The 12,666-nt window shown below is 33.9% G+C and overlaps 1 protein-coding gene across 1 annotated transcript; it reads right to left on the bottom strand.

Moving 5' to 3' along the window:
* Positions 1–2,752: 2,752 nt before the first annotated feature.
* LOC105815298 (UDP-GalNAc:beta-1,3-N-acetylgalactosaminyltransferase 1-like) lies at positions 2,753–3,747 on the bottom strand. Its single transcript, XM_012650440.1, is given in 2 exon segments — positions 2,753–2,958; positions 2,961–3,747. Coding segments are annotated over 2 exon segments (993 nt in total).
* Positions 3,748–12,666: the final 8,919 nt, after the last annotated feature.

Genomic DNA, 12,666 nt, shown 5'->3' with positions numbered 1-12,666 from the left:
GATTAATATCATCAATATATAAGAAGCATCTAGAAATAACTGAAAAAAAGACAAACAACTAAACCAAAAAATAAGGAAGGGAAGATATTTTGATTTTCTTAATCGATGATGTGGAGAGCAGGTGGGGGGAGTAGTATAACGACACAGATGGCAATCAAAGGAATTTTTAACTTGACAGTAATTTTTGTGAAACCAAATATTAACAGAATCCATTTGACCTGAGTAGTAACATAACAAAGCATTCACTGACAGCCACTTAGAATATCTTATTTGTAATAATTCTTACAAATAATCTTTTAAAGACCAACTACCAACTATGATAGTTCTATCCTAGAAATAAAGTTGCTGACTGCATATATAATCAATACAATGTAAACAAATCATTTTAGCCCTATTGTAAATATAGAAAACCATAAAATAAATATAGAAAATGTTTTTTTTTTTTACTTTGGTATAAAATATAAACTAAGTATAATCCACAAAAGTGCATTAGGTCCTTAATAATGATCCCTTAGAAAAAGAATGCTATAAGAGCATAAAATTATGCTTTATTATACTGTTGACATTCCGGTGTTTAAAATCATGTTTAAGGCCGGGCGCGGTGGCTCACGCCTGTAATTCTAGCTCTCTGGGAGGCCGAGGCAGGCGGATTGTTTGAGCTCAGGAGTTCAAAACCAGCCTGAGCAAGAGCGAGACCCCGTCTCTACTAAAAATAGAAAGAAATAAATCGGACAACTAAAAATATATAGAAAAAATTAGGCGGGCATGGTGGCGCATGCCTGTAGTCCCAGCTACTTGGGAGGCTGAGGCAGGAGGATCGCTTGAGCCCAGGAGTTTGAGGTTGCTGTGAGCTAGGCTGACGCCACAGCACTCACTCTAGCCTGGGCGAAAGAGTGAGACTCTGTCTCAAAAAAAAAAAAAAAAAAAAATCATGTTTAAGTCAACCACAGCAGTTGGCTTTTGAAATTAAAGAGTTCACCTTTTTATTATATTAGATTAAGTATGAAATGTCCAACTTCTTTAAGTACTAAGTCTGACAGTTGATATCTCTGACACTGCACTTTGACACTTCTTCTCTTATTTTTATTATGAAGGTATATCCTCAGTGTTTCAAATACACAGTTTGGCTTGCGATTATCTTCCAAATTTTTTTTTTAGAGCGATTTTTGTGAAAACATGGATAAGTCAAAAATTCATGTTATTTTCAAATATAAGTTCAGTCATGAAATCAATGCTGCGCAGATATCTTGAGATATCAACGAAGTGTTTGGGAAGAATGAGGCTAATAAACCCATAGTATGCAATGGTTTGAGAAGTTCGTTTCTGGTGATTTTAATCTTGAAAATGAGCCACGTGGGCAACCTGAGACCAAGGTGGAAAATGATGAGCTGAAAGCTGTAGTGGAAGCAAATACATCTCAGCCTAACACGTGAATTAGCAGCAAAGTTTGACATTACTATTCCAACAATATTGGGCCATTTGAAACAAATCAGCAAGATAAAGAAGCTGCACAGATGGGTACCACATGAGTTTCAGAAGAGAAATGAAGAGAAATCCTCTCAAAGTTTGCCTTTTTTGTTGTCACAACATAAAGGCGAACCATTTCTACAACGTATTGTTATGTGTGATAAAAAAATGGACTTTTTCCCCCCTTCTTTTGTTCTCTTCATTCACAAACTCATTGTTAATGAGAAAACAGGTGGGGCAGATTAATAACAACTAGGATCCTAATCTACTCTTTCCAACTCAAATACTGGAATTTGACACTTTCCATAATATTCTGGCCATCAGGTTCTCTTCTCCCTGCCCCCATCTTTTTTTTTTTGCCTTCAGAGTCCTTTGCAAAAGAAACTATACTGCCTGGCATTCTAAATTATCCCTAATTTCCAGGTGGAAAAATAAGACAGACAAAGTGCCTAAAAACACTGGGGACTATAGTTTTAAAAAGAAGACAATAATTAATATATTCTTGCTTTAATTCTTCTCTATATACCACAGTAAAATATTTAACAAAGTCCAAGAGATTACTGATATGCGATAAGAATTTATGACTTTATAATACATTAATGGGGCTATCAATAACAAACTTGTTCAGTGAACTAGAAAAAAGTTACACTATAAAGAGTGATTCGTTATTCTGTTTACACAGTATTGAAACCATCAAAACATTTAAACACCCAGAAAGTTCAAAATAATACTAAATAATAAATGATAACTCTGAAATACTGCGACACCTTTGAAGCACCTTCTAAATGACCAAAATCAGATGAAATTTTGTTCGGTATAACTTCAGTTAAGTTTTTTTTAATACGGAGCTATATTTTTAAATTGGCAACCCATGTATGATATATATGAAACCTTTAAGTGACTAGATTGTTCAATAAATAAAATTTTACATTGTTTTACTGTTATGAACTAATGAGCTTATAATTCAGAGAAACCCTTTTAAGAAATTCTAGCCTACAGAATGACATGTTCAAATTGTTTGGTCCTATTAATTTCATTAGCAAAAACCTCTAATTTCTTTATAAGGTATTTAATTCCTCTGAATATCATCTTTAAAGGGCCTGACTTGATTTTGTCAAAAAAAAGATCACAAGTAAAGCTTAACCCTCCTGTCTCCAGGTTCTTTATGAGTTTCAGCTCAGGGTTAGCCAGCACACTGACTTTCCTATGAATTTTCCACAGTACCAACTTTAACACTTACCACAAAGTGTCCTGTCCTCCTCTAGGCCTTTGGTAGAATTTGATATTAATAATGACATGTGGTATTCCTTAGCATAACCTGCCAAAAAGTGATTATCTCCTTGGAAGAAAAACCATGGGCTGCAATCACACGTCTGAGTTGACAGACATCCAAATGGATTCTATATAAAAAGAAAAGGTTTCTGTCTTCTGGAATATGAATGTCCACTTTTAATAAATTCAAACAGATCCCAACATAAACATCTTCAAATTGATGGGTTTTACATGACTCATCATTTCATAGATCCTTGGCACCAAATCTCTGGACATTATATAACCCATCCCACTGCAGTAGGGAGAGAACACCTTGAAAGGATACTCCTGGTATGAAATAGGGGTTTTTTGGTAAAATCCTCTATAGGAGTAATTATCATTTAGAGGATAACCTGTGAAAAACTTCTCCAAATAGTTTAGGTTTAAAAGATCCTTCACTAAATTGCCAGTATTGATGAAAACATCAGTGTCTGTCTTCATGATATACTTGGTATTGGGGCAAAACTCAGTCACCCACCTGAATGCCATAATGGTTTTCAAGGTCAAGTTATTGTATGTGTCTAAAAACTCTTGTTGGATTATGTCACCATAAAGAAGGTGTTCATCCTTTAAGGACAATCCTAACATTGTCTGTTCCCTTTCAGCCTGCTGGCCTAGTAAGAAAAATGTAAGAACCTCATATCCCCACCAAGACATTTTTTCACCCCAAGTAACTCTAATGGCCTGTCTGGCTTTCATATGTGAGGGGTTAGAGATCACCAGGATGATCAGAAATGGGTTTTGATGAGAGCAGTTTGAATGCTCTCGAAGTGTGAAGCGGAAGTCTTGCCTGTAAATTGGTTCATACTCATAGAAGTACATTAAGTTTACACGTTCTATCACACTGTAGTGGGGAAGGCTGATGTAACACACCACAAGGAAACTCAGGAGTGACAGCAGCAGGAGACTCCATTTGAGGGATCTCAGGGACATCCTACTCAGAAAGGCAGGCAAGAGAGCAAGGTCCATCCACAGCAGCTCTGAGGGATATGAGCCACAGCGTTGTCTTCTTAATTTGTTTTTTCTCAATAAAAGACTTTCACTTTCCCAAACTGAACATTTAGCAGTATGTAATTGTCAAAAATAATGACCACTAAAAAACAGAGACTCCCAGATTGGTTCAAAATTCTGCCATATACTGCTTATAAGACACACTTCTCTAGAGTTTCAGATGAAATTAAAGCACTAGTTGAAGTTTTTTGTTATTTTCTGTATTCCATGCTTTAACTGAAACACTCGGATTTGCTGTAAACTATGATACGAGGGAGCTGCTAGCCGCTGAGGACCAGGCCCGAGACCCAGGGTGCAGCAGCTCAAACTGTGGCCGCGCACTGAAAAGGCCAAAAAATGGATTCTTTTTGACAATTTCAAGTGTTTGGCAAAATGGTTGGATAAAAACGAAGTAGCAAAACACAGTCCAAAACCAAATATTCATCAAAAAAAGCTAATAGTGTCTGTTTGGTAGCCCAGCGCTGGCATTATCCACTATAGCGTCATGAAACCTGGTCAATCGATTACTGTGGATGTCTACTGCAACCAACTGGATGAAATGATGAGGATGCCTGCAATTAAATAGCCGAGATTGCTCAACAGAAGCAGGCCAATCTGCCTGCAAGATAATGCTCAACCACATGTCACACAAACAACACCACTCAAACTACATAGGCTGGATGTGGAAACACTCTGTCATCCACTGTATTCACCAGACTGACTACCACTTCTTCCAGGTTTTGGACCATTTACTGCAAGGAAAAATATTCTATTCTCAACAAACTGTGGAAAACGCCTTTCATGATTTCATCGCCATTTGCTCTCCAGGCTTCTTCGCTGATGGCATAAAAAAGCTACTGTTAAGATGGCAAAACTGTGCCCATATGTTTAGGCACATACTTTGATTAACGGTACTGCTTCTTGTTTGAGATATAATAAACTACACTTTTAATTTGAAATTGGACATTTCATATTTAATGACCTAATAAAAGTCTGCCAACTTTCACTGCTATTTCCAAAGTTTGGAATGTTGGCCTCTTCTTCATCTATCAAAATGTTATTTATCCTTGAAAGTTCAGTTTAAATGCTCTCTTAGAAGACTCTCCCCTGTTAGCTTTCATCTCTACATTTCTACTCTCAAAGCCCTTTGGTTGTTCCTTCAGTTATAGCATACAACTATTTTCTACATTAGCTAGTTGATTATACTTAGGTCCTCCTTTCCTATAAACTCAGAGTCTATCAATTTATTATTATTGACAACTAGGTCTAGTACAATGCTACAGAAGACTAGTAAAAATCTTTAATTGAATAAATAAAAGATTGTACCAAAAGTTTTAAAAAAGAATGAGAAAACAGTATTAATTTTTATGATTCATTAAAACAATTCAAATTACAAACTAATGGAATAGAGGGGTAATTTTCTAAACGAGTAAGGTAAAAATCCGCTGAGGAAAAGGTCAGGAAAGAAGAAATGCTAGAGCTAGTCCACATAAAAGCCAGACGGAAGCCTCAAGCTTCAACAAAGAAGTCATTCCTGTACATGATGAAGAGCAAGCAATACAAAGTTGCAGTGACATGGGGAAAAAAATCTTTATTCCTAATCTCCATTCTTCAGGTGGAAACAGACAGAATAGCTAGAATACAGTGTGAGTTAGTTGAAGTGGAGAAGCTTAGCTCAACTTTCCAGATCCTTAAAGAGATAAGTGATGACTAGTCATGACCTGGATGCCTTCTATTTCTGAAAGATAGCCAAGCACCTGAGAAGAGTCTCACCTCATGCACCTAGACACATTATAATAATTTTTTTTACTCTTGAAAAATGGAAAACTCAGTGTCTGTCTGATCCACAACCCCTCTCCATTACAATATATAAGTCATCATTCAACTTCAATATATACATTCAAAAAGCATGGTATCTTTTACAAATTATAAATTTATCCATCTTCCCCACAAAATTTAATTTCTTGAGGACAGGAACAAGTATATAGATTTTTAATTTCCCATGTCTAATATAATACCATGTAGAAAGTACTCAATACATTGTTTGTTGAATAAATGAATAAACAAATAAGGGAACCAAAAAACAAAACTATTTGTTATTTTGTCTTAAATGCAACCAAGATGACATTCTTACGGTTTTCATATTATCTGAATATTTAGGTAAGTGAATATGAACATACTACAGATCATGAGTTCACAACCTGGGGCTCAAAGGTAGGAGACATGAACCACTGATATTGTATGTATAAGTCTGAATACATGTATGTACATTTTTCTAGGATGGGTTCTATAACTGTCATTACAGTTCATAAGGGGTATGTGACTATAAAAACTTCAAAGTTGCATTGAGAATTTAAAAAAAGAAAAATATAATTAATATTCATAAAATTTTACATCATACTAGATACTTTAATCTCTCTGTGATAAACCAGAAACCTCCTGGATCTTATGGAATACCATGAGTCATTAATTATTCAGTAATCAACAAATTATTTTTTAACCATTTTAATTCTGGATATGTGGGAGCTTACTGTTATACTTTTAAAAATTAAAAGGTAATATATAATCATAACATGCAACCAATATGACTAATACAAAATAAAAATATTCAAGCAATTATGCTATATGACATTATGCATAAATGACAAGTCCTTCTCATAAATGAAAATATTTTTACACAGCCAAAAATAGCATTCTAGGGTTCGCTGGGATTTTTTTTACAGAATAGGAAAAAAAAATGTTAAAGCCCTGTATCCTAGAACCCTATTCCAAAAACGGAAAGTAGAAAAAACTGACAGGGGCTCTCAGAAATCCAATGCTTTGGATACTACTTTAAGAAATTTGATTATAATGCTTAGAAACAAGCTAAAAACAGAAGGTGTCCTTTTATAAGACAATGACTAGCAAGATCAAAAGGTCTGTTTCTAGAAACACTGTAATATCTAAAACTGCTAAAGTTTAATCAAACTACTTTTCTAAAATGGAGAGTTTTAATCAGAGGTGGGATAGGAAAAATAAATAATTTTGGAACACAGAGCATTCCTGAGATAAGGCAGAGAGCCACAGGTGATATACTACATTACCAAGCACAAAAAGGCTGAGATCTCTAGGGCATAATGAGTCAAAATTTGGGGAAAGAACAAAAAAGAGAAGTAACTGGTAAAAAATGAAGACATGAATATTTTGTCTATTCTCTCCCTTCCTCTGGACTCCAATGGGAAATTAAGTATAAACAAGGTTCCCTCTGTTTTTCTTACTTGCTCACAGCGTGAGCAGACATTATGACATTGATCGAACAAGGATAAGCTATATACTATTAACAAGTGCACAAATGTTTTATGACCTGCACAAATTTATTTAGCAAGAACAGATAATAAAAACAGAGTAAATGTGTCTGAAGTTTAAAAAATAGTAAGGTACTTCTAAAAATCTGAGACACAACTAAAAACTAAAAACTCCTTTACATGTGTTACCTAAGAAAATATGATCAAATGATATCTGTCCATGTCACAAAAACTGCATATCTATCTAGCCAGCTCCCAAAGCAAAAGTAAATGTAAGGCTTTCAGAGAAAATCGGTGCTATAAAATCTCTAAAGTTGTAAAGAAGGCAGTGGCCTTGTCTTCCTACATAAAAGAAGCCATTTTATGTACCACTGATGAGTCATTATCAAAATCAATTTTGATGATACAATGACATTTTAATTTATATTGATTCCATAATCCTTGAGGAATTCTTTCTCAGTTCTCATGATGAATCTTATCACAACTGAATAAGAATATTAGTATCGATAGCATTATATGTCCTTTTAACAACAGGATTGATAGACTTTTGTAAGAATAAAAACATCAACTACTTCAAGATGGAATATAAAGCTTGCAAAATGAGGCATTTGCTGCCAGAAATAAAAGTGCATGCTACAGGTCATATGTAATTATCATTATTCAGGATGAGAGGGAAGTCTTCAAGAAAATTTTAGTCAAGGAGTAAGGATGCCAAATTGCAATTAATTGCTTCCACCACACTAAATAGAACACTTACAAACTTTTTTTTCCATCTATATAAATTTGAGCTGCATAAAGGCAATTTTCCTCCATATAACTATTTATGTATATCTGGATGTTACTTAGACTGTGGCTCTGTATTTACGAAATGATACTGCTTTATGTAATATAAAAAAGGCACAACTGTGGACTGTTTCTGTACATCTATTCTAGTACTTTCCTATGTACTCTCTAGTTTAGTTCTCTAGTACTAATGAACTTGATCCTTTCCTGAACACAAACATCAGTGGTATTTGTCTGACTCTCCTGCAGCATTTATTCCTGTTGAAGGATGAGTTCTATCAACAGAAATAAAAATGTTAACTGTAACTAAAGCTATAACACAGATAGTTTTAAAACTTTACTGTCTTGCTAATAGTAAAGTCATCCTGCTAGGTCTTAAGATTTATTTTCAAGTTTCGATGACTATGTTCAGATAAAATTGATGATATTCAGTTTAATTTAGTGTCTCAGAAGAAACAGAGACATATTATCTCTGTGGTAACAGATGGCTCATTACTAGCCATGAATTTTTTACTAAGGGACTGGATCCAACTAAACATATCTGATAGAAATATGAGATATATACATATATTTATAATAAATATTATAGTCCCCCATGGCTTTCATTTTTCATGTATGATTTAATAATATTATCACATGAAAACATTCTATCTAATAACAACTGAAAATATTGTGAATATTTTTTAAAAGCTATTATATTTATATTATTATCATTTTAGGTGTTTTTAAAAATGATGTATTTGCTGAACAATTTATTAAAAATCTTTCAATGAAAAGAATTAACATATCAAGTGTAAAAAGGTTTTAAATTACATTTTCTGTCAAGTAAGATGGACATTAGTAGTAATGTAGCTTATTCCTATAAGTTTTGCAGGCCAATTAAAGTCAACTAGGTAAAACTCACACAGTGATCCCACCTTTATGGCAAATTCCCAGAAAGGATACATGTATGATTTAGGGAAAACTTTGATGGTGAGAGGAAACTACTAAGGTGAAAATATGGGAGTATATTTTGAACAGCATAGTGGGGTGGAAGAATGTAGACTTTGGAAAAAGTTCAAATAAAAATATTTTGAGAAATATTAATACATATTCAAACAAAAATTTCTCAACTTTGTTTTCCTTTCCTCCAGAACAACAGGAATCAAATATTTTTCATAAAACACCTTTTTGCAGTCTTCAAATTTAGTCGAAGATTTATTACAAACTTATTTCTATATTTAATAGGCTTTACCTTGTCATTTACACATAGACTAGGTCTTTACATTATATATTAACGTGCTGATCACGTCAGAATGAGAATTTCCCCCATCCACCCTCACTAAAGAGTACTCACCTAGCTAAGTACTCAATAACAAAATTTGCATATACGTATCTTTATAAATAAAATAGTTTTGTAATATGAACTCAATGAGAACATCTTTGTGTTCCCAGCATGATCACAGCTCCGGGCATGCAGGAGATAAAGACAGTATTTCACCAACAAAATCTGCTGTTTCACATTTTTAACATCTCTGAAATATGGCTACATCTTAAAATTGATAGTAAAGCATATTTTAATAGTGTTTTAGAATAGAAGAAATACAGCAATTTTAAATTTAGTTGAACTGAATTAAACTGAGGTGAAGTGTGTGTTTACTGTTCACTCTATTACCTTACAATAAACTGAAATTCATGGTTTTTGATCCCTTCTTTTACATGTTTGTTTAAAACCTTGTATTATCATATAGCAATTAATAGGTTATACTTTTTAAATTTACTTTAAAAAACTACCCAAGTATATATATCAAAATGAAGTAGAGGTCTAATCTCAACTTTCAGCAAAGCCCCACTTCTCTTTAATTCTATGAAGGCTAAGAGAAGTGAGGAGGCTACGGAAAATAAGTCTCCAGCTAGCAGAGGTTGGTTTATAGGGTTTATGGAAAAAAGCCATCTCCATAACATAAAAGTCCAAGGTGAAGTAGCAAGTGCTGATGGAGAAGCTGCAAGTTATCCAGAAGATCGAGTTAAGATCATTAATGAAGGTGGCTACACTAATCAACAGATTTTCAGTGTAGAAAGATCAGCCTTTAATTGAAAAAAGATGCAATCTTCTAGGATCATGAAAGCTAGAGAGGAGTCAATACCTGGCTTCAAAGCTTCAAAGGACATGCCAACTTTCTTCTTAAGGGCTAATATATTAATAGCTGTTGACTTGAAACCAATGCTCATTTACCACTCTGAAAATCCTAGGGCCCTTAAGAATTATGCTGAATCTACTCTGCCTGTGAATCTACTCTGCCTGCCTATGTTATTCTACCAATGGAATAACATAGTCTGGATGACAGCATGTCTGTTTGCAGCATGGTTTACTAAATATTTTAAGCCAACTGTTGAAACCTACTGCTCAGAAAAAAAAGGGTTTCTTTCAAAATATTACTGCTCACTGACAATGCACCTAGTCACCCAAGGGTTCCAATGGTGATGTACAATGATTAATGTTGTTTTCATGCGTGCTAACACAACATCCATTCTGTACTCATGGATCACGGAGTAATTTCAACTTTCAAGTTTTATTTTTTAACAAATACATTTTGTAAGGGTATAGCTGCCATAGACAGTGATTTATTCTAATGAATCTGGGCAAAGTGAATTGAAAACCTTCTGGAAAGGATTTCCCATTCTATATGCCATTAAGAATATTTGTGATTCACGGGAAGGTCAAAATATCAACTTTAATCGTTGGAAAGAAAACTACTGTTAAGGAGTCAACCTCACAGATGACTTTGAGGGGTTCAAGACTTCATTGAAGGAAGTCACTGCAGATATGGTGGAAACAGCAAGAGAACGAGAAAGAAGTAGAAGGGGAGCTTGAGCTGTGACTGAATTGCTGCAATCTCATATGATAAAACTTTAACTGATGAGGAGTTGCTTCTTTTGGATGAGCAAAGACAGTGTATTCCACAGACAGAATCTACTCTTGTGAAGATGCTGTGGACATGGTTGAAATGACAACAAAGGATTTAGAACATTACTTAAACTTAGTTGATAAAGCAGTGGTAGGGTCTGAGGGAATTCCAGTTTTGAAAGAAGTTCTACTGTGGATAAAATGCTATAAATAGCATCACATGCTACAGAAAAATGTTTTGCAAAAAGAAGAGTCAATCAACGTGGCAAACTTCACTGCTGTGTTAAGAAACTGCAGCAGCCATCAATCAGCAGCCATCAACACAGAGACAAGAACCTTCACCAGCAAAAAGATGATGACTCACTGAAGGCTCAGATGATTGGTAGCATTTTTCAGCAATAAAATATTTTTAAATTAAGGTATGTACACTGCTTTTTTAAAGATATAATTCTACTGTACACTTAGAAGACTACAGTATAGTGTAAACATAATTTTTCTATACAATGGGAAACCAAAAAATTAATATGAATCACTTCACTGTGATATTTGCTGTATTGCAGTGTTCTGCAGCAAACACTATCTCTGAGATATGCCTATATTAAGTCTTCTAATCCATACGGGGTGTCATTCTATTTACTTGTGTTTTCTTTAATTTTTCCACCAATGTTTTATATTTCTCCGTGTACATGTCTTTTACCTTCTCAAGAATTTTATAGTTTTTGATGCCATTTGTAAATAGGATTGCTTCCATTTCCTTTTTGAATTTTTCACTGTTAGTGTATAAAAACATAACTGATTTTTGTATGTTGATAATATATCCTACAACTTTGTTGAATTTATGTATTAATTCTAACTGCTTTTCTATAGAGTATTTAGGTTCTTCTACTTATAGGGTCATATCCTCTTACACAGAATTTTACTTCTCCCTTTCCAATTTGGATGCCTTTTTTATTTCTTTTTCTTGCCTAATTGCTCTGGCTAGGACTTCTAGAACTTTGTTGAATAGAAGTAGAGTGGCAAAAGTGGGCAACCTTGCCTTGTTCCTGATCTTAGAGGAAAGCTTTCATCTTTCCACTGTTGAGTATTATTAACTGTGCTCTTTTCATATATGGCCTTTATTAAATTGAGATAATTTCCTTCTATTTGTAGGTTGTTGAATGTTTTTATCATGAAAGGATGTTGAATTTTGTCAAATGCTGTTTCTGCATCTATTGAGATGATCATGTGATTTTTATTCTTCATTAAGGTAGTATATCACATTAATTGGTTTCAGATGTTGAACTCCTCTTAAATTCCAGGGATAAGTCCCAATTGGTAATGGTGTATGATCCTTTTAATATCCTACTGAATTTGTTTAGCTAGTATATTAATGGAGATTTCTGCATCTATGTTAATTAGAGGTACTAGCCTTTAAGTTTTCTATTTTTGTAGTCTTTGGTTTTGGTATCAGGGTAACACTAATCTTGTAAAATGAATGTTTCCTCCTCTTCAATTTTTTGGAAGAGTCTGAAAAAGAATGGCATTAATTCTTTTTTAAATATTTGGTAAAATTCACCAGTGAAGCCATCTGGTCCTGGACTTTTCTCTTTTTTGGGAGGTTTTTCTGATTATTGATTCAATCTACTTACTATTTATCAGTATGTTCAGATTTTTTATTTATGATTCAGTACTGATAGATTTTATGCTTCTAGAAAATTATTCATTTCTTCCAGGTTATCCAATATGTTGGCATATAATTGTCCATAGTAGTCTCTTACAATCCTTTTTATTTCTGTGGAATCAGTTATGTTTCCTCTTTCATTTCTGATTTTGAGTCTTCTCTTTCTGTTCTTAGTCTGGCTAAAAGTCTGTCAATTTTGTTTATCTTTAAAAAAAAAAAAACTTAGTTGCATAGATTTTTTTTCCTATAGTTTTACTATTCTCTATTTCATTTATTTCTGCCCT

The sequence above is a fragment of the Propithecus coquereli genome, unplaced genomic scaffold (genome assembly GCF_000956105.1).
Source record: "Propithecus coquereli isolate 6110/MARCELLA unplaced genomic scaffold, Pcoq_1.0 Scaffold326, whole genome shotgun sequence".
NCBI classification, from domain to species: domain Eukaryota; kingdom Metazoa; phylum Chordata; class Mammalia; order Primates; family Indriidae; genus Propithecus; species Propithecus coquereli.
The sequence above is the reverse complement of the archived record's forward strand: the minus strand, read 5'-3'. Positions and strand labels throughout refer to the sequence as shown.